Source organism: Calidris pugnax, unplaced genomic scaffold (assembly GCF_001431845.1).
Source record: "Calidris pugnax isolate Ruff unplaced genomic scaffold, ASM143184v1 scaffold24, whole genome shotgun sequence".
Lineage (NCBI taxonomy): Eukaryota > Metazoa > Chordata > Aves > Charadriiformes > Scolopacidae > Calidris > Calidris pugnax.
In genome coordinates, this window is record NW_015090922.1 from 16523322 (window position 1) to 16543923 (window position 20602).

The 20602-nt window shown below is 49.7% G+C and overlaps 2 protein-coding genes across 3 annotated transcripts in view; one reads left to right on the plus strand and one right to left on the minus strand.

Annotated features, from left to right (window-relative positions):
- TMEM63B (transmembrane protein 63B) overlaps window positions 1-10166 on the minus strand; it is a 49154-nt gene extending 38988 nt beyond the window's left edge. Inside the window, exon 1 of one of the 2 annotated variants that reach the window (XM_014951065.1) lies at window positions 10015-10166. The gene's annotated coding sequence lies outside the window, so the exon portion shown is untranslated. The remainder of the gene's footprint in view (window positions 1-10014) is intronic. The other variant, XM_014951064.1, reaches the window with a different exon arrangement.
- A 61-nt stretch (window positions 10167-10227) lies between these two features.
- On the plus strand, window positions 10228-19829 carry MRPL14 (mitochondrial ribosomal protein L14). Its single transcript, XM_014951307.1, has 3 exons — window positions 10228-10279; window positions 17523-17616; window positions 19184-19829. The coding sequence occupies exons 2-3, from the start codon at window positions 17543-17545 to the stop codon at window positions 19545-19547; spliced, it is 438 nt and encodes a 145-aa protein (XP_014806793.1). The 5' UTR covers window positions 10228-10279; window positions 17523-17542; the 3' UTR covers window positions 19548-19829.
- The last annotated feature ends 773 nt before the right edge of the window (window positions 19830-20602 follow it).

Here is a 20602-nt window from a genome sequence, read left to right on the forward strand (position 1 = left end):
AGCACGAGGTTCCTGCAGGCAAAATGGGGCATGAAAATGCACACAACTCTAAGTAGAGGCAGAGCAGGAATAACAAGGCAGCCGAGCCCCAGCGCTGGGGTAGGAGGAGAGGGTGTTGCCCCAGAGCTCTCCTCGGAGCCTCCAGAGCCAGCTCTGCAAGGAGGGGTTGGTAGGAAGGGCAGGCTTCGAAATCAGTAACACACTGCAAGACAAAGGATGCTCTGAAATGCTGGGGTGGGCTGGGAGGCAATTAAGGGTTGATCGGGATGGTTGACAGGCTGGAAACAGCCAGGGGGAAGGGAGGGGAGCAGAGGGAAGAGCAGGCAGGGGTGCTTGCTATGGGCCAGATGGCCTCACTGCCCTGCAGTAGCTTTTCAGGACTAGGCTGGGAATTTCCAGTCGGCATACCCATTCAGCCACAACACATCGCTCTACCTGCACCACTGCTTGGATGGGCTGGAGTCTACCTTCACCAAATGAGTTTAAAAATCCCTTTTCTTGCTCCAAGAAACATGGTGCAGACAACAAGAGACAGTATATGTGCTGCAGTCCAAACAGCAAAGCCCCCTCTGCCCACGCTGTCCAAAGCCCACTTTGTTCTCTATTTACCAGTGACGCACTTCAGCACTGCTCACCTGCCCAGGCATCAGTCACTCCCATGGATTTTGAAAACAGGCTCATTAAAACTGCATACCTCCTCTACTTTGATTGCCCCATCCCTTCTCTTCCCAAAATTTCTGAGCTCTAACTAGAGGTTCTATTTGATCTTTTACATCCAGCCAACCCCAGATACATCTGCGAGCAAAGCTGTGTTAGACACGGAGGCAAAGACCTAAGTGATCAACATGTCTCCACAGGCATAAGGCTGCTGATGGTGGAGCAGTTATACTGGCAAAACTACTTCTCAGGGTTTTGAGGTGGTGGAATAAGACAGACTGAGAAGCAGAAGCATTTTTGCCAAAATAATGTATCAGCAGAGCAATCAAAACAGGCAATCCTACACATCAAGCAGGCCAGAAGCTGCAGGTGTTTTGAAGGAGGCACCTAATGCACCACACACAGACACGGCCCAAACTATGCTCAAATACTGCTACCATACCGTGCTTTTATGCCTTTGATTTGCAAAGGTGTGTCCCTCACTTCATACCCACAGAGGAGAGCTGAGCTACGTATGGCTGCTATTCCACAAAGCTCTTCTGGAGCAACTCAGGCTGATCTACCCTGTAGCACTCAACTCCCCAGAAGACACAAACACTTACCGGGTTTATTTCCTACAAACCAAAGCTCCACTTCTATCAAGTGGAACAAAGCTTGAGAGAAAGCAAAATAAAGGAGTGAAACACTGGGGTATTTCCCCTCTTCTCCCTTAAAACACATCAAAGCATTTGTTTTCCCCTGACTCGCGATCAGAGTCAGGAGCTACCTACTAGCTTTGAAATTCCCCTCCTACCCCAGGCGATAATAAAACATGAAGATACGAGAGCGTGAGATTCCAGGAGCACTAGGCAGCAGGGATTTACAAGGGATACATCCTGTCAGGCACACTGGATCATTTTTATTTTTAACAGCATTGCAGCGTTAGTGGGTGAAAGGGAAGTCGTGGATGTAGCAAGATTTCAGCAAGCCATCTGCTGTGGTATCTCACCCAATCCCCCTCTCAAGGTTTGTTCATTGGGCTAAGGCAGAAATGTCACCTCATGGACTGAAAATGGGCATAACGACCCTAAATAAACCAGCAGCTATAAGTGACAAGAGCACTGGACTGCAGGCTGGCAGGAACCAGAGTCGAGGCTGACTTTTGGTTTCATTCATGATTTTCACTCACCAGACTGTGAAGTTTGGAGAGGTGGTAGGTGCTGGCTGCTCCCAGGTACCTGTTTGGCAAAGAAGCTGGGTGTCACAAGGGAAGGGATGCTATAAATCACTCAGAGGTGGATGACAGGCTGGTGCAAGGAGAGGCAGGGAACAATTTCAGAGGCACGGGCACAGGAAGCAGGTGTAGGTTTGTCAGGGCATCACCCTACATTAGCTGGAGCCAGGCTAGTGCTTTCTTTTTCTAGAGATGCCTCCTCATAAGGTAGAGGAGTCTCAAGGAAAGGGCTCAGACAGATACTAAGGCAGGAGCAACAAACAAGGAGAGCTTTGAAAGCCAGAGAAAAAGGAGCGCCAGAGAAAGTGGTAACAGGTGAAGACAGGGACCTCCACCCATAGAAGACCTGGCTGCACAGCTCTGAGGGAGACCACAGCCCCAGGATCTCACAACGGGTTTTTCTTGCCACTCTTCGCAGCCTGGCATTTCTACCCTACAAAGCTAGTGATACACAGTCATAAGATACATTATGGTTATCCTGCATAAGCAAGTCCCACCTTAATCTTTTCCTTGATGAGATAAACAGATTGATCTCCTTATGTTTCTCACCGTAAAGCTTTCTCTCCAGCCCTCAGATTATTTTGTAACTCTCTTCTGCATTCTCTTCAATTTTTCAGCATGCTTTTCTAAGCACTGACACTGGATTTAGACAAGAGTATTTTAGTACCAGTCTCCCCAGCACCTCCTACAGCAGTAAAGTATCATTCCTAGGGCTACTCACTGCTGCATTTCCACGTGTCAAACATTTCATGTAACTGCCAGGCTTTAAAGGGCCTTAATAGGTCATCTGATGAGACTCTTTGCTTGAGGCACAGCCAGCTGCAACTCACCCACATCTACAGACTTTTGGTTAATTTGTTCCAAAACAAACACCCACCCCCCCACCCCAAAAGCCCTAACACCCCCCTTCAAGATAGCTCTTCTGCTTCACCATCCCAACTGATATTAAGGAAAACCATGAAGTCTTAACTCCCCCATTAAAAGTAAAGTGACTTCTTGCCCTGTCTTCATCACAACTAGTCTTCTAGAAGTACCTTACTGCACATTCTTGAAGACCATGAAGTTCCCTCTTCCATCTTTTCTTCTTCAGGCTACACAGTCCTAGTTCTCATCCTTCCTCCCACACCATATTTCTAAAGACCTTAATCACTCTGTTGCTTTTCTGTATACTCTCTAGTTTGTGCACATCCTTCTCCAAGGGTTGCATCTACATCTTTCAGTCTTTCAGCAACACCTCATCTGTGTCGAGGAGAAGACTAATTGCTTCCTACACCTTGGAGGAGTCACTCCTCATACAAAAGGCTTGCTTCGTGTTTTTCTCCTCTCCAGCAGAGCACTAACTCATCCTGCTCACAAACCCTGGTAATACCAACATTTTCCCCTGCCCTGCCCAGCCAGGGTCTCCTTAGCAGACAGATACCCTTCTGAGTACACCTTTTCAGCTAATTGTGAGGAAACATCCCTCAGGTGGACTACCTCCTACTCCTTCACTCACTGTTTATGAGGCTGACACTTGGGTCGGTGATACAGACTGACTTAAGTCAAGATCTATCACATCCATCGCCCCCGCTCAGCCAGTAGGCAAGCCATCCTTCCAGGCAAGGGCATTGACCAACTGGATGTGGTACGTTCCAAACAAACGCATGCTGGTGGATTTTTAATCAGCATATTCTCCACCTCCTTAACAGGATAAACATTAACTGCTTAACTGTTTGTTCCACTTTTTTTAGACAGGCTTGTTGTAGTCCCATTCTTTCTCCCTGTATTTCAAGGAATCAAACCTTGGGATCTCCCTCCACTAGATGTTCTTTAAGGTGACTACACACCATGCAAAAGTTTCCTTAGTCTATTCTTTAAGCACTTTCACGGAAATTTCATATGGATTTGCCCACATCTAATTTACCTACTCTTGTCACCTGTTCTGACTTGTGCTTGGATTCACTTTTTAAAATTAACTCCTTTAAGTACCTCGTCACCCCTGACCTTCTTTGCAAGGTTAAGACAGTTCTTGCTGTCACATTTTATTTGCTCCTCTTTTCCATGCAGCAAGAGGCCAATTCCTTTTCCTATCCAATAGCTGCATTGGCTCCTTCTGCCCTAGCTAGGAGTTCACACTGAGTTTTATATCCACCACAAATCCATTTCCTTCCTCCCAGATTTATAACTTTGCACCTCATGCCAACTCAGGCTGCCTGTTCTGTGTTGTAACAGTGAGCCCCTGGGCAGCTACCGCAGTTCAGCAGACACACAGTAATTCATTTCCAGGTCTATGCCTCAAGCGAAGACAAGAGCCCAGCAAAACCAAATCATCAACGTTGCATACACAGTCATCCTAAGGAAGATGTCAACTTTACCAGCATCACCTGAGAGCCTCCAGAATCCAATGGTTTCACACAAAGGAAGCCTAGACCGTGTACACAGGCAGCTGAGGAATGAATCCCTTTTAAGATCTTCCTTGGGACCCCTAAGGCACTAAATTTGTGGCTCACGAGCCCAAGTATCCCAAGATCAGCTGCAGAGACCTCCCCAGCCCATGTCACTACCAGGCTCTCTCTGACCTCCAAGGAGAAGACATCAGATGTTGGTAACTATTTCAAGCAGGAGACAAGGCCTGCTTCCACCCGAGTTTCCTCTAAGTAAAAGACCATGCCAAGATTGTCTCACCCCTTGGCTTTGAAGGGACCTGAGACACAGCCTACTAAAGGTTCCTACTTAATTAGTAAAAGCAGGGCCAGGCCAACACATAACTCTCCGACTAAACGCACTCTCGTAAGAAATTCCACTTAAGAGTAGCACCCTCCCCCTGACCCATGCCAGCAACTCATCAGGAGACAGTGGAATGTTCTTAAAGGAGCCCATTAGAGCTGCTCTTCTATGTAGGTCAACTCTCTTCAAGAGAGAGCACACCACCTCCCACGAATACCACCACATGGCCTCCTTGTTGGTGTGACACAGCCAGAGGTTCCATCAATGGTGGCAGCTGTCTGTGTGTAGGGCAATGGTCGACACTGAGCCAGGAGAAGACACACACACAGAGCCAGCAGAAGCATCCCTAGGGGAAAGGAGTGCCAGCAAGCAACTCCTCCGTACACAGAATTAGAGGGGTGCAAATGGGAAGAGCACATCCAGCACAGGGACTCACTGGAGTAGCTCTGGAGACAGATAGCCCTCACAGGGAATGACAGGCAACGGTCAGAAAGACCCACAGCAGCCACTCTTCCAGCCACCAAAAGGCAGGGAAGTTCTTTGGCTTGCTGGTCAGAGGCACCATGGTTTGTGGTGGCTCAGGAAAGCAATTGCAGAACATACTGAAAACAGGCAGACATGAATCCTGCCTGCAGCTGCTTTCTCCTGGTGCTGATGTAATGTGCCACCTTTTGAATACACAGTCCCTTAAGAGATCCAGCTCATTCCTTTAAAGCAATAGCACAAACATCTTCCTAGATCCTGCAACACAAATGGGAATCTTCAAAACCTTGCTTTAAGCCAGACCTGTACCACCGATTACCAATTTCTCTAGGGAAAAACAGCATGCATAAAACAAGACCTCTCTCTTCTCCCAGCACAATAACCATGTGGGCAGAAGCCGCTGGCATGGACAATTAGTCCAAAGCACACGAAGTACAGCAGACCTTGCTCAAAAGATACAGTAGGCTATGCTAGCAGGATCCCCATCTTGTCCAGAGAAGCTGTGTAGCCACTATAAAAGCTTGGCCTAAGGAGAGCACAGCGATACCAGGAAAGCATTGCCACTCCCCCCACTTTTACAGGGATGGGGAGGAAGGGACTTGAAAGCACGTGAGGGGGAATGACAGGCAGGCAATACCAACATGCAAGAGCCATGGGGAGAACAAAAGTATTTCCAGCTCTGCTTAGCAATCATGTGCAGGGAAAGCATAACGAGTGTGCAAAGATAACCCTGCAAAGGGCAGGAAGTGCTGCACAGAGAATCATGGAGGAAAACCTTCTGCAACTCACACTTAGCAAGAGAATCTTGGGCTTTCTGCAGCTAATCCGTATTTGGAGCAGAGGGCAGACACCCAGCTCCACGCTGGAAGGACATGAAGCGAGAAGGCAGTGCCAACCGCAGGCCTGCAGGCTCAGAGAAAAGCCATTTCATACTGCAAGCCTTCGCTTTACAAGTTTGGCACCGGCTTCACGAATCTCAGCCTCTCTCTGTTACAGAATGCATACACACATGGACGTTTCTTTTTCATTCCTTGATTTTTGTTTTTGTCCTTTTAACCAACTTTCTAGCCAATGCATCAGCCCGGCCCCACCAACTCACTCCCCTGAACAAACCAGAGAGCTGCCGACAGGATGAGGGCTGCAGGCAGAGAGGTGCCTCCTGAGAAGGCCATGTTCAAGTCAATTCCTGCACACACCAACTCCCCATATGGCTGGCGAGACTTCCCAGCGAGAGCCTGAGCTGCACAGGGCATGGGGAAGAGGCTGAGAGCTGCAGTCCCAGGCAGCAGGCGCTCCCACGACAAAGGCAGAGTTACCCTCAGAGCAGTCAGCTGCCCCACACCACAGTACTTTAAAGCTAGAGCATCAGGACCAACAATACACTTGTGAAGATCAGAGTGGCAGAGGGACACAGCGATCCCTCCCCTCTCTCCCTGACTGGAAACCTGCATTTCCGTTTCCAGCTCAGCCTGCAAGCAAGGTCCAAGCTCCCCAAGCTCGTTTCCAACAGGCACGGTTGCAGTCAGACCCTAAGCAGGAGACCTGGGGTTGAAGGAGCAGAGATGGCTGCAGGACAGGGGTGAGAGCACCATTACAAGCATGGTTCCTCACCCTGCGCTCATGCCAGCACTGTCCTGCTCGGTGGCTGGGATGTCTGGGCAGTGCTGGAATCACTGGTGGTCCCAAGGAGGTCCAGGCTATACTTCTGGACTTACACTCTAGCTGCCAGCATGAGGTGGGTGACAGCAGCAGGGTCCCTTTGCACAGCCCAAAGTACAGAGCCAAAGCTCTCTCCTCATGGGTCAGCTCAGGAAAATCCTGCCAAAAGTTGAGTGGTCAAAGGGAAGGGAAAAAAAAAAAAAAAAAAAAAAAAAGGAGAGGACTACTCTGCAGTGCTTGTAGCTGTCATGGGTGAAATCAGGCAGGCCTATGGAAAGGCACTTCCCACCTGCTCAGCCCAGATAGAGGCCCTGGGGAGCAGGAGACAGCTCTGTTGAAACCAGACACAGGCCAACCTTCCTCTGAATCACACAGCATCCCAGAGGCCATGACCCATTGGAGGCTCCGCTGCTCGCCCCCGCAACGCTTCCCGAGCCATCAGGCAGGACCTGGGACCCTGCAGAGCCAGTTCAGGCGGTACCAAACCTGTCCCTTTGCTTCAGGCTCCAAGTGGGGCCTCCGCCTCCTTGTGCGAGAGGCAGCACGGAGAACAAGCAGTGGGGCTGGCACACTGGCACTCGCCACAGGAGCTGCTGGTCAGGGGGCTACAGCTGCCAGCCAAGCTCTCACTGGCAGGAAAAAGATAGGGCAGGAGCAGCTCAAGGGACTGCCACCAAGGATTACTCCCCTTCTCCTTGGTTCCCACCCCTTGGATAGCAGCTGCTAGATTAAAAAAGCCTTAACGGCGCTGTCATTCAAGGACATGGAGACAATCTCCATTTTCCAAGCACTCCCATCATCTTGTCTCATTCTCTGCACCACAAAAACCCAGGGGAAAATCCGGCCCCAGCCTCCAGCAAGCCCTATCATCCTTGCCTCCGTTACCCACTGCGGAGCTCTCAGATGCTTTGATATGCAAATCAGCCCCAGGATCCATAACCAGCACTGTCTGCTATTAACAGCCGTGCAGAGTATCCTACGCCCAGGGCCTCCTCCAGCACAAAGCAGGCACCCCACAGCTGCGCAGGCTTCACGTCAGACGGCGCAGGTCCCGGCTGCCTTTCCTGGGAGCGGGAGGTGCCGCCTGCAGAGCCCTCCGGTCCCCTGCACACAACGTCACCCTGGCCACAAGGATGGAGACGGGGCGCTTAGAGACAGGATGATGCTGGGGTTGCACCTCGGTAGGGATGGGGAGGGTGGCGGAGGAGCTGCCTGCAGGATGCTGCGGCGCTCCCCATAACCCCAGGCACTCCAGTTACCCCTCAAGGAAAGCATAATTAGGAATGGACAAAAAGCAGGTGCTCAGCACTGACAGCTCTTGGGCTTTTATCGCACATCTCACACTACCTGGGATTTTCCTAAAACTCCTAGTTCCCAGAATGAAGCAGTTTCATGAGGTTACTTTATTTTTTTTAAATGTAAAAATTTGCTACACTCCTCTCCCACCCCCAGCAAGATCCTAGCCCATTTTATTGAAGAAAGCTAAAAAATATGACCCAGGATATTTTAAAAGCCCAGAAAAAAACCAAACAAAACAATAAACAAACAAGAAGCAAAGCACTCAGCATTTTTCTTTTTTTGGCCCAATTCATTACTTCAGGACATTTCAGAACAGTTGCACCATGCTCCGGTCAAAGGGGGAAAAAATGGAGCATTGAAAAGCCTCACGGCATTGCCTTCTTGACAAGAAAACTGACACCATCAGAAAATACAGTAGCTTCAGTTCCTTCCAAGGTTACCGAAGACAGGAACAGACAAAAATAGAGCAAACTTAGTGCAACAAAACACATTCATGAGCCAAACCAGAGTCTCTTCCCAACCCCCTCAAAGGCATCTTCTTTCATGTTTATCTTGCAGCTATGCTATCCAGGTGAGGACTGCAGAAAGGACTTTTCTCCCAGTAAAGCCAGCGTATTCCTATTGCTAAAAGGCTTGAGATGATAAAGGCTTTTCCTAGGTAGATTCCAGCTAATTGCAGTCATTAGAAGCAACGTCCTTAATGCTCTGCTATTTCTGGTTTGAACTGAGTCCTCCTGCAGCCGGTTACAAGCTGAGTGGTTGGCTTTCCGCTCTCTCAGAAGCATTATGAGAATAAAAGGCTGTTAGGGACTGCACAGGATGGGTGTTTGGAGGAGAAGAGCACAGATTCCCAGAGCACACTTGCGAAGTCTTTGTCCCACGCACGGGTGGGGCATCTGCAGGACCATCCAAGAGGCACCTGTGTCCTCCAATCCTTCTGTGGCTTTGGGACCACTGCTAATGGGATGCTCCCACCATGCAGCCCATGGCTTTCCATGTGTGCTTACTCCAGAAGATGACAGGATGGAGCAGGACGCTCCCACAATAACAGAAATATGGGAGGTGGGTCCTCGTGGACTATGCACAACTAAATTAGCACCAATCAGCCTTTTGCCCCCAGCACCTGCTACTGAGGGAAGGGCAAGGGAGGGAGGTGTCCAGAATCCCAAATTCCCAAACACCTGGTCTCCATCCAGCTGAGAGCTATTAAACCTGCTACGGGCACCAGGCTGACTGCAACCACGTCACAGATTTTTGGCACGATGCCTCCAGCAGGTAGCTACGTACAGACATCCAGGGCGCACTCCAGGACAGGAGGAAAAAAACCACGGTTCACCAATTTGGAGGGGCTGGCCATCAAGACAAGAGGAGAAAGGGACTGCTTGGCTGCACAACCATGGGAAAAAAAGCCCATCTTTGCTAAGTTCTCCAGGGTAGAAGAGGGAGAGGAGCCGCAGAAATTTCCCTGCCGTTCCCACCCTTGAAACATCCCTCCTGCCTCCCTGCCGGCGGTGCCTGGAGCAGAGCGGCAGGGAGGAGGGCGGGCGGCTCGCCCACCACCCACAAAAGCGGTCTCAGCCCCTCCGATGGCGCCGGCAGGTGAGATGGCAGAGCCGGTCCCACCCACTAGAACCGGCTCCGGCGACCCCCGGGGGGTGCCGAAACCACCTCACCCAGCCAGCGGCCGAGCCCAGGGTCGTCGCACCGGGGAGGCAGGCGAGAAGCCTCAGAGCCCCGAGCCGCCCCGCTTCCACACCGCCCCGCGGGGCCTCGGGCACCGGGGCGCGTCCCCCGCCCCAAGATGGCAGGCGGCGCCCCCCGCCCCAGGCCGCCCCCTCTGTGATGCTCCGCGCAACGCCCGGCCCGGCCCGCTCCGCCCTCAGCAGGGCCCGAGGCGCGGCCGTTGCCCCCCCACCACCTTCAGCAAGCACCGAGGCTACGGCCCCGGGCCCGCCCGGCCTGGAAGGAGCCGCTGACGCCCCTCCGGGTCTGCTTACCCCGAGTCAGGCGCGGACTGGCTCCCCCTCTTCCCCGGGGCTGCCGCTCCGCCGGGCCGGGCCGGGCCGGGCCGGGGGCTGCGGTACCGGGCAGCGGCAAGGGAGAGACAGCGGCGACCGCCCAGCTGGTCTCGGCTCGCTTCGGCTGGGCTCGGCTGGGCTCGGCGAGGGGCGGGGCCTGTGCGGTGGTGGGCGGGGCTGCGCGGGCGGCGGGGCTGCGCATGCGCGGGGGCTTGCGGGCGGAGGGGCCGCGTTCCCCTCGGAGGTGCGGGGCCGGGGCGGGGAGCGGGACCGGGGATTGTGCGGGCGGTGGGCGCAAAAGCGGCCCCGGGAGCGGTGGCGGGCTGGGGTGATGGGTAGCGGAGTGGGGACAGCCGAGCCGCGGCGCCTGGGCCGTGGCGGGGCCTTAGGCCTCCAGGGCGGGGCTGGCCGCGGCCTGTGGGCCCCGCCGCCTGCGGGCGGCCTTGCCCGAGCCGCTCCCGTGGTGCTGGCTTCCGTCGGGGCTGGGGCGGGTTGGGAGCGGGCCGTAGTGCCGGTGCGAGCAGCGTTTGGGCCTTCTGCGGCCTCTGGGCTGTCCGGGTCCTCCCTTCCCCGGGTACCGGCCCTGCTGCCCGTCTCTTGCAGGGAGCCGTTGGCAGGCGTGGCTGATGCTCCGGGTGCAGGGCCCGAAACGCCAAAACCCTGAGCATGGGTTGCTGCTTGACAAAGGCTGAGAACTGCTGGCCCCGAAAGACGGCCTAGTTTGGCACACAGCAGGGTGGATAGTAGTGACATCGTGCAGAAGCAGCTGGCAGACAGAGCCTGGGCTGTGGGGAGCTGGAGCCTTTGTGTCACCTGCACGCAGGGCACTGGCTGCACATGGGGTGACTGGCAGCATCTTGCCTCTCTGACAGGCAGCACCCCCTGCTCCCGCTGTGCTTCAGCCCGTGCCCTCTTACTCTCGCCTGAGGGAGGAGGAAAACAGAGTCTAGTCTGAGAGTCGTGCACGTGTTGTGTCCTTCAGAGTGTTTCTTTGCTTCAGAATTCTTGTGGGCCTGTACTGCCCCGATTAGGCTTGTGTGGGTATGGGTAGTCATGCAGCAAAGTTAGACCAAGATTCCTGTGTCCTGACAAGCATGGCATTTACTCGTGTGTGTCACTGGGACTCAGGAAGTGTGGGCATTAGTCTGTGTTTCGCTGGTTATTCTCCAAAAAACTCCTTTGGAGGTCTGGTGAGTAAGGGGAGGCAATTTGGGGAAGAACACTGTGTGACAAGTTTCTTATAAGCATGAAAGACTTAGTTCTAGTAAAAGCAGACAGGCAGCCGGCCCTTGTAAAACCGGGACACAAGCTGCATTCACTTTGCTTGCTTCAAAAGTTCCCCAAGCTTACATGGGAAGGTCTTGTTTGGAAGGACAGAAACTGAGTTAAGGGAAGGTTTTGAGTAAGAAGTGAGACTTATTCCAGCAGAGCTACAGGTAGCTCTGTGCTGCTTTGCAGCATGAGCGTGCCTTTGTCTTCAGGTTAGGTTTCTCAAGCCTAAATTCTGTCTGTGTTAGGCATCCTTTCCTGGTGTAGCTTTATCAGGAAGACCTGGAGCTGCTATTGTTCTTTGTTCTGTAAACAACTAGCCTAGGTCATTGGTTCCTACCTTTTCTTTAATGCTTGAGCCACAGCTCCTCACCTTCTCTTCCTTCTTGTTTGTGTCTTCCCTGCCACACACACCACCCAGTACGGTCACTGCTATCTGTTTTGTGATTGCACCTTGCTGGTTGGGACCAGGCCAGGGTGGGAACAGAATCTGGTATTGTGGCTTGCCACCTATTGTGCAGTTCCTGAGACCTCAATACTTTCAGAAATAGTAAAGATACGTTTGAAAGGTGATAGCATCATTAATTTATGGGAATGTGGGCAGTTCTCTGAATTCGCATATAATTCCAGAAGGCAGAGGCAAGGAGCTGGCTCACTGGGCTTCATCTCCAGCCCCACAGACCGCACCAGAGTGGAGCTTTTGGGGTTAGGTACCTGCTTTACTGCTCCTTTCCTTTGACCTCACACAGGAAGTTGTCCTCTCTGTAGCTTGATTTCCTGCTGGTGTACTTGGAATAATCGCTTCCTATTTTAGTACAGTGCTGTGAATATGAATAGCAGAAGGTTTAAGGTGCTCAGATACTGGAACATTAAGAGCCATAAGCACCTTAGAGTTGGGGCTTCTGGATACTTAAAATGTCAAATGTAGGTTTTCCATTAAAGGTATTAACTCTTTTTTCATCTCCCTTTCCTGATTGTGATCTGAAAAATGAGGTTAGTGTGTTTTGCTACAAAATTGTTAACAGATGTACCTGTAATGCGTTTCTGTTGGTAACTTGGATCAATAAATATCCTGTTTAATAGCTAATCCTATTCATAAAAGGAATTGGAAATACTTAATTCCTCTTTGTGAATCCTGGCCTTTCTGGCTGTCATTAATGTAAAAACAATTATGTCTTGGTAATGAATATCTTGTGTTTTTCTAACACACACACGCCCTTAATCACATCGTTTCCTTTATGAGGAGAGCTGTGAATGGATTGAGTCCCGTAGTTCACAGTTGGCTCTTGTAGCTCACCCTGGTAGACAGTCTATAAATAAACGTGCAGTGGTAGAGTAGGGGCTTAGGTATTTGCATCGCGCATATTGTCTTGGATTTATTTCCTGTGTTTTAATGATGGATGACAGATGCAGTTCAAATCTTTGTGGTGCCTGGAGCATGTCTATTTTGGTCTCTTGGAAGAATAAAAGGGATGTTGGCCCCTACTGTTTGACTGTGCACATCAGGTTACTACTACTAAAGTGAAGAATGTATTTCCCCGTTATATTTTGTGTGTTTGACAGCAGGCCTCAGTATTTGTTTCGCAACATCCTTTGGTTTTCCTTGGGGCCTGTTTGTGTGGATGAGTTACTAGCAGAAAGAAGGAAAAGAAATAGCTGCATCGTTGTGGAACTACAAATCTTGGGAATATAGGGAGCAGGTGTCATTTCCAAGAGTTGTGATTAAGAAGGAAAGTAGTACTGGATTGCTAGGTAACGGCATTATTTAAAAGTACATTTACTGGTTTTTAGGGTGTACACCACTGATAAAAGCTTGGTCACTGACCTCTTGAGCGTTCAGGCACAGATCTTTTTAGTGCTGCCGTGGCTGTGTTAATAGTGCAGATTGATACAGACCATTCTTGTGAAGCACATCAGTATTTTAGCTGAAATGGAAGAGATCCTTTTCTTGTCCATATCTCCTGATGTTTCTCCAGGGATACTGTCATGATGTCGGTCTGGGTTGGCAGTGAAAGGAGAAGTCCCTGTCTTGGGTTTTGCCACATTCCCTCGCACCAGCATTCATGTGGCCGTGGGATGAGTTGGATCAGGGAACTTATCTAGCTGAAAACTATGACTGATTTATATGAACACTAGTGCCAGCGTAAGGGAGGTGGTGGAAATGTGTGTTGAGGGGACACAGGGCTCTCTTTTGCGGTACTGTGTCCCCTAATGTTGGCTCAAAATGAGTATGTAAATCTGCCCTCCTTATCTGGAAGTTGTCCTTGCTTTGTATCAGCTCCTTGAGGTGATCTACTCATGTATTTGCATGCATTTGATGAAAATACTGTATGTGGCCTGCTTCTGTTAGCTGGGATGAATTTTTCCAAAATTCCTCTATTCAAAAACCACTCAAAATTGCAGTAAATATGTTAGTTCTTTAATCTCAAGGGAAAACAGTGAAGGTGGTAGCTTTAGTATGGCACTTGAAAATGGTGCAGTGGGTAAATATCGTCCAGAGGTCTATAACTGGTGAAGAGTTCCTTTGTTGTGTGGTATTGGAATTTGATGTCGGTCTGTCGCATTGAGTGGGGTATGGCTGAAGGGCCCTCAAGAAGGGAGTGTTTGCTGCAGCAGGTTATTGCGTGCTCAGACTTATGCAGTGAAGTAGAAATTGGGTCACTTTAGTGAATATTTGATCAACAGACTCCTTCACCCTTTCGGAATCTTGCTGTGAAGTTAGTCTAAGGTCTGGGCTAACTTTTAGCTGCTATGTGGAGCAGAGAGAAGTGTCTCTGATTCTGGTTTTAAGAAATCAGTCTCTCTAATTGTCTTCTAGAGCCACTGCTAGAATTTAGGGGCAGCAGGGTCTGACCTGGTTGCTCTCCATGGTTCTTCATCACTGTGTTGGTGCAACTATCTGTGGCCTGTGCTGTATCAGTAGTTGCCTTTGTGTTGGGCCTCTCATTTTAGGATAGTGTCTGTTTAAATACGGCTCTTGGCTAGCATGAACAACTTGGAAGTTAATCCTACTTGATCGGGAGATTGTGCTAGATGACCTCCAAAAGACCCTTCCAAGGTAATTCCTTGGTCAGGAGTGTATTAGTGACTAAGTACTAAGCAGTGGGGATGTTTTCCTTGTCACCAGGGTGTTGTGGGGTGTGCTCCTGCATCAGTTAGGCAATACCCACAGCAGACTTCTGGGAATTCCGTGAAATTTTCTTGTGCTTGAGGCTTATGGGAATATTTTTCCAATAAACCTCCAAGCGCTGAAACCTGATCAGAGACTACCCTGGGGGAGCCACTGTTCAGGAGCAAAGTCATGTCATGTGTGCTCCCCGTGCCTGTGCTGGGTGCAGCCTCCTCTGGGCCGCGTTAAGGCCAGCGTGAGGCACCGCGGGCGCTGGGAAGGGGAGAGGTGCCGGCTGCGCTGGGCTGGGGGCTGTCAGTGCTCTATAGAGGCTCTGCAGCATGGGCACTGACTCGGAGCATTCGTGTGACAGCACCCAGCGTGACAGATCGAGAGGCTTCTGTGCCCTTCGGACCTTAGGTTAGTCATTAGCTACTCCACGGCTGGGAACACTGAGGGTGGAGGAGATCAAATGCCTCGTTCACAGCAGTGGAGGGAGCAAGTCAGGACTGGGTCTGGTTGAGTAGTGCCTGGAGACAGACCCAAAACTATCGACTGTTTGTTTCTAGAAGGGAAGGTGACATGTTACAATACTGGAAAGGTGATTCACTCTTCATGAACCCACTCGCACCCTTGCATGCTGTACTCTGTGCCACAGATGCATTCTTCTCTTTTCTCCACCCTGAGCCTTCCTGGTAATTGGAAGTATCCCCCCTGTTTACTCAGTTTCTAACAGGATGCTTCATACCAAATAATCAATCATACGAAGTTTCTTAGCTCATGACACATTTCAATGTGCCGAGGATTAATTCTTAGCAAGGAGGAGGTACTGAGTCATCTGGAAAAATAAACAGTCCTTGGACACTTCATGCTGTTGATGCTTCTGCTGGTAGTTTTGTAACTTCAAACCTTCACTGTTGCCACAGGGTGGAAACAAACGGTGACTCCTCCCAGGAGCGGGGAGTGACTTCAGAGTTTAGGTAGTGCTTCAGGACTTCGACAAGCGGCCTTGAGCAGATGTAGCTATGCTGGTCCTGATGTTGCTGTCCCTCTGGCAGCAGGCAGCGTCTGCGCCCTTGCATTCCTGCTGCAAGCCAGCAGACTTCTCCTGTCTGTCTTATGTAGTGGTGAGGATGAGCTGGCCCATCCTCTCCGGCCACTGAGGCCACCACAGCTGCTAGAGGAAGAGAGATGGACTCCTCAGGAAGCATCCAGCAAAGACAACAGAGAGGCTGACTTGCTGCTGCTTGTTTTAGTTTTCTAGAGGAATCCAAAGCCTCGGTGTGATTCTGGAGAAAGTAGGAGCAATATTACCTGCCGGGTTTGAGTTTCACACGGGGAAACGCTACACCGAAGCGCAGAACGGGACGCAGGCTGTCCTCCTGCCAACACAGAGTGTGGGCTTACAGCAAGGCAAGGTAGCTCAACATGCTTAGAAATCCTAGCAGCAGCAAGGCCCAGGTAATTGTACCTTGATTGCCAGCAGTACTGTAAATACAGCAGGGCCGTGTTTTTGTTAGGATCATACAGGCAGGTAAGGAGCTGTGGCAAAAACAGCCCTCTTGGAATCTCATTTCAGAGAGCGGACAGTGCAGGCGAGCTCTGAAGAGAAGCTCTGAACTCGTTTGGAGACCTTTAACACCACTGAAAAGTAGCTTTGCTGAGCAAATAAGTGTAAGCTTTGGCTGTTGCTGATCTCTTCCAAACCTGCCTATATGACAGGCAAGACAGTTTGCGTCGTATTGTGTGCTTTGCTCAGGGAGTGCTGCTGCAAAATTGCTGTGGTGCACATCTCCAGTGCTTCTCATCTTGCTGTCAGGTAATGCTTGCTCTGTAGGACAACTGCAAACCCTAAAATTACGTACATCCGCAAGTAAGCAAACATACTGGGGAAAAATAAAAACAAAGAGACAGTGAAGATTTAGCCTGGACTTTACTTGATTGTAATAAGAACAGCAGTGGCATTGTCTGTCAGAAGGCTCTGTGAATATGTTCTTTCTCCCTACAGAAGTTAGGTCACCTTTGTTTTTAAAATGAAAGTTAAGAAAATGGCTTTGCAATGCACTGCTACAGTTTGACCCTAAGCTCCTCAGAGCTGGCAAAGGGAGATGAGAGGTCAATGTATTTTTAAAGTTTACTTTAGATAGGAGAGGAGCGGAGCATGGGTTGGTTCCACTGCCAAGGTCTAAGCCACACAGCAGTAGTTGCAGTCGGATGGGAAGTCTTAGCTCTACTGAAGCTGGCCTGAAAGAAGACAGGCTCTCGGTCCATGTTGTTTCCTCCCTTCACTTGGATCTGCCAGCATAGCTGCCTGGGTCATTGCTCCCCAACTGGCATCTGGCAAAATGATCTGGGTTCAGATAGGCCTCTGCGATTGCGCCTGCAAGCTGGTCCCCATCAGTCTGACAGAATAAGGTTAGGGAACCGCCATAGATGTAGTCAGGGAAGAGAGTGTGGTGAACCTCAGAGGTTAACCTTGTAACCCAGCTCTGCTGCAGTGGTTTGGTTTGGGTCAGGTCGAGTGACCACCATAAAGTTACAGGAAATTGTTTTCTCTGGGTAGCCTCATCAGTGCAAGATTGAGAGAGGTGTGATTCTGGTCTCTAAACACAGGCTGCTGAACACCTTGTGTATGCCGAGAGGGAGTGTGCCCTCACCAGCGGTGTTTTGGTTTGCCCCTTGTCTGGCAAATTGTTTCTTGAAGCAGTGATGCCAGAGTATCTCTGGCTTTTTGCTTGGTTTTGTAGGTAACATTGGGAGCTTTAACAAGTAACTATGGTAGCTTTTACTGGTCACTACGGCCTCTAAATTGGTTCACATCCAAAATTCTCAAACCCGCTTTTGACATGGTTCACAGTGCATGCAGAAGGGCCTTTACCTCTGTGTGCAGGAAACTGCAGTGCAGTGATTTCAGCTTTGTAGTGTATGTATCTGAATTATATTGTCTGCTGAATCCAGGCAGGGGTTGTTGATCTGCGTTACAGTGTGCTGTGGATTGCAGCTTCTGAAGAGGTGCTGAGGCTCTAATGTGTGATTCACGTAAGGGAAAGGAAGCAAAACAAATTTGGTCCATTTTCCAGAGTTCATAATTCTCTTGTTTCTTATGCAGGGCCGGTTACCAGAATCCAAATGGCTCTCTTGAATACGCGATTGGGTTTATCCTTAACCCATCTAAGCAGCACAGTGATTCAGCGACACTTCAGGTAATTTTCAAATCCTGCTTTTGCTTTGTTTTCTTGGGAGAAATTCCTGATTCAAAGAGGTGCTGTTAAGTAGGTCAAGCATAAGACACAGTATTTCTAATTGAAAAAGGATAATACAGGAAAAAAAGTCTCCTAGTTGTCTCTTCACAGATTGTAAAGTGAGCCCCAACACAACAGCAGATGCAGGTTCCTGGCAATCTGAGTATGGTGTGAACTCTGTGTTTTTGTATGCTTGTAAGGAGGCTTTTAGACCTTTGAGGGCGACACAAGGGCCTGCAAGCAAAAGTTGAAAGTGCCTGTGTTTCTCAGCCATGTCCAAAAAAGGAACAGCCGGCCACTGCTGATGTAAAGACAATTAGATATTTTAAATGATTCTGGAGTTTATAATTTCAGTTCTTTAGAACAAGAGTAACCTGAAAAATGGTTAAGGCCTCGTGCTTTAACAATGCCCAATTTTTAATTTTCCTTTAGGTCCTTGATCCAGGCTCGAGGCATGTAAAGCTTCTTAAATTTATGGATCTCATGTTTTGCAATGCCTTGCACAAAGCTTAGAGCCTAGTCCCGCAGTACACTCTATGTGAGTGTGGGAAGTCTCTAGCATGTAGCTCTTTGAAGGCTCAGGACTTTGGTTGATAGGGTGAGAAGAGTCATTTCCATGGTTGTGGTCTATAGAGAGGGAATTAAAACAATGCTTAGGGATAGGTTGTGTGATGGTCCCAGGAGCTATCTCGAGGAGTTATCCAGTTCTTACTGGGTTTCTCTTTAATGGGCTGCATGAGAGCATTATCTGGTAGACATTTAAAGGATATATATACACTGACAGTGAGAGGGAGGCCAAGTCCACAGAGGTAAGCAGTGCTACTGCAGGACATCAGCAGTCTTAGTAGGAAAACCTTTCAGTTGGAGCAAAACCCAGTTTTGCTCCAAGACAGTGGTAGAAGTGTAGAAAGGAGGGGAAAGAAAAAGTCCTCCTTGTGCAGCTACTCTTGTCTAGTAGTAGCTGGGCAATCACACTTAGAGTTATTTGCAGCTCATGGTTGTGGACTATGTCCTGCCTAGGTTTCCCTTTCTCTTTCATGTGGCAGTACTCTTGTCCTTTTCCTCTGCCGGAAAGAAGATTAGTCAGAAAAGTCCTTATTGCTGGGGACTGTGCACAAGATTGAAAGAGCCTGACTTGAGCCTTAGCTTCCTGTAGGCTTTTTGTGGCAGAAGCAAGTGTGTTTTTTTGCTTGTAAATTGAAGTTGGATGGAATCATCTGCAGTTGCTAAAAAGCCCAGTAAATGCAAGCCACTCTTCACGCCATCTTTTAGTTGTGTTTCAGAGTTGAACGGTCGTTTTATGTTTGACATTTAGTGAAGAGTGTGCAAAGCCCAGGGTAGCATCTAGCTTTCAAAGAGCACATTGAATCCAGTCAATGTGTCACTCGTATGGTATGTATTTGTTGCTGGCGCCTTCCGAGTGGTTTCTGGAATGACAAGATCCTGTGCTGGGTTTGCCCTTGCTCCTCAAGCTTTATTGAGGAGATTTTTCTCTCATTCTCTCCTGTCTCTCATTCACTCCTACTAGTATCACCGGAGCATGCCGAGCCATACAGAAACTCACCCGCGTGCGAGTGGTGGACAACAGTGCCTTGGGGAACACGCCCTACCACCGGCCACCAAAGTGTATCCACGTGTATAACAAGACCGGAGTTGGCAAAGTAGGAGATAGGATCCTTCTGGCTATCAAAGGAGAAAAGAAGAAGGCTTTGATTGTAGGGCACAAGATGCCTGGCCCCACCATGACGCCTAGATTTGATTCCAACAATGTGGTACTCATAGAAGACAACGGAAATCCAATAGGGACTAGAATAAAAACACCAATACCCTATATCCTGCGACAGAGAGGAGAGTTCTCCAAAGTACTGGCCATTGCCCGCAACTTCGTATGAAAGCTAAGAAAGGTTTCTGGAAATCATCTCATACAGTAGCTGTTCCTTGGTCCTTTTCTAGAAAATGGTGAAACGTGAAAAAGTTGAGTTGTCAAGAGTCTCTCTTCCTGTTTAAGAATTGCTAACAACTAGATTAAATATTGAAATACCTTGCTTTTCTCCAAAATAAGGTTGGTTTGTTTCACAGAACTTCTGCAGTGTGTTGGGGAAATGCTCCTTCACTCTTACTGCTTGGGTGGTGTTAATTTGGTCTCTAATCATTAAAATGAGAACATGAAAATCCGTCTGGTTTTGTACTGCTTATGCTGTCTTTTCCCTATTTCTGCTTTTCCCAGTTCCCCAGGAGCAAGACACAAAGCGCGGTCCATGGCCCAGTGACACTGTGGTCTACAAAATGGATTCACACATAATAGAGTAGGAGAGACATATCATGAACTGTTGGTGCCTTGGGCAGATTCAATGCAGGGATTACTTTGTACGTCTTTGCCTAGGAAAAGTCTTCAGGAGGAGTGGGAGTTGGGAGAGCATGATGGCCTACAGCTTTGGTGGTGTGTGGTTGAACCAGGGTATGCCGGAGATGGAGAAGCAGAGGCAGGAAGGGGAGGTGAGTGGGGTAGGTTTGAGATGCAGTCTTTACTGTCCACCTGACTAACCTCAGGAGATTATGTTCTCCGAGTCATGCAAGGGCTGGGTTCAGATTGAAAGGTCCACAGAAAGAAGCTTCCTTTTGGGGACCACGTCAGACACTATCTGGGATGTTGGTAGGTGAGACTGGCTGTTGTCCAGTGGTGCTTCCTAAGCTTGGGCACAATAGAGGGCAAGTGCTACTGTAATGCTTTCAGGGACAGCTGTGGTCCAGGAGCCAAACAGTTCCTTGAGCTGGAGGAGCTGAGCTGAGAAACTTGGTGCTTGTGGCAGGTAAAGGGACATTGAGGCAGGAGCAGTGCTGGGGAAGAGGGTGCAGGGGAGGCAGCCAGCAGGAATCTGGCCAGCTTCAGGCCCCTGAGCTGACTCCTCATGGGTCCGGTGGCAGTGGCAGCTGCCTGTGCCTTGTC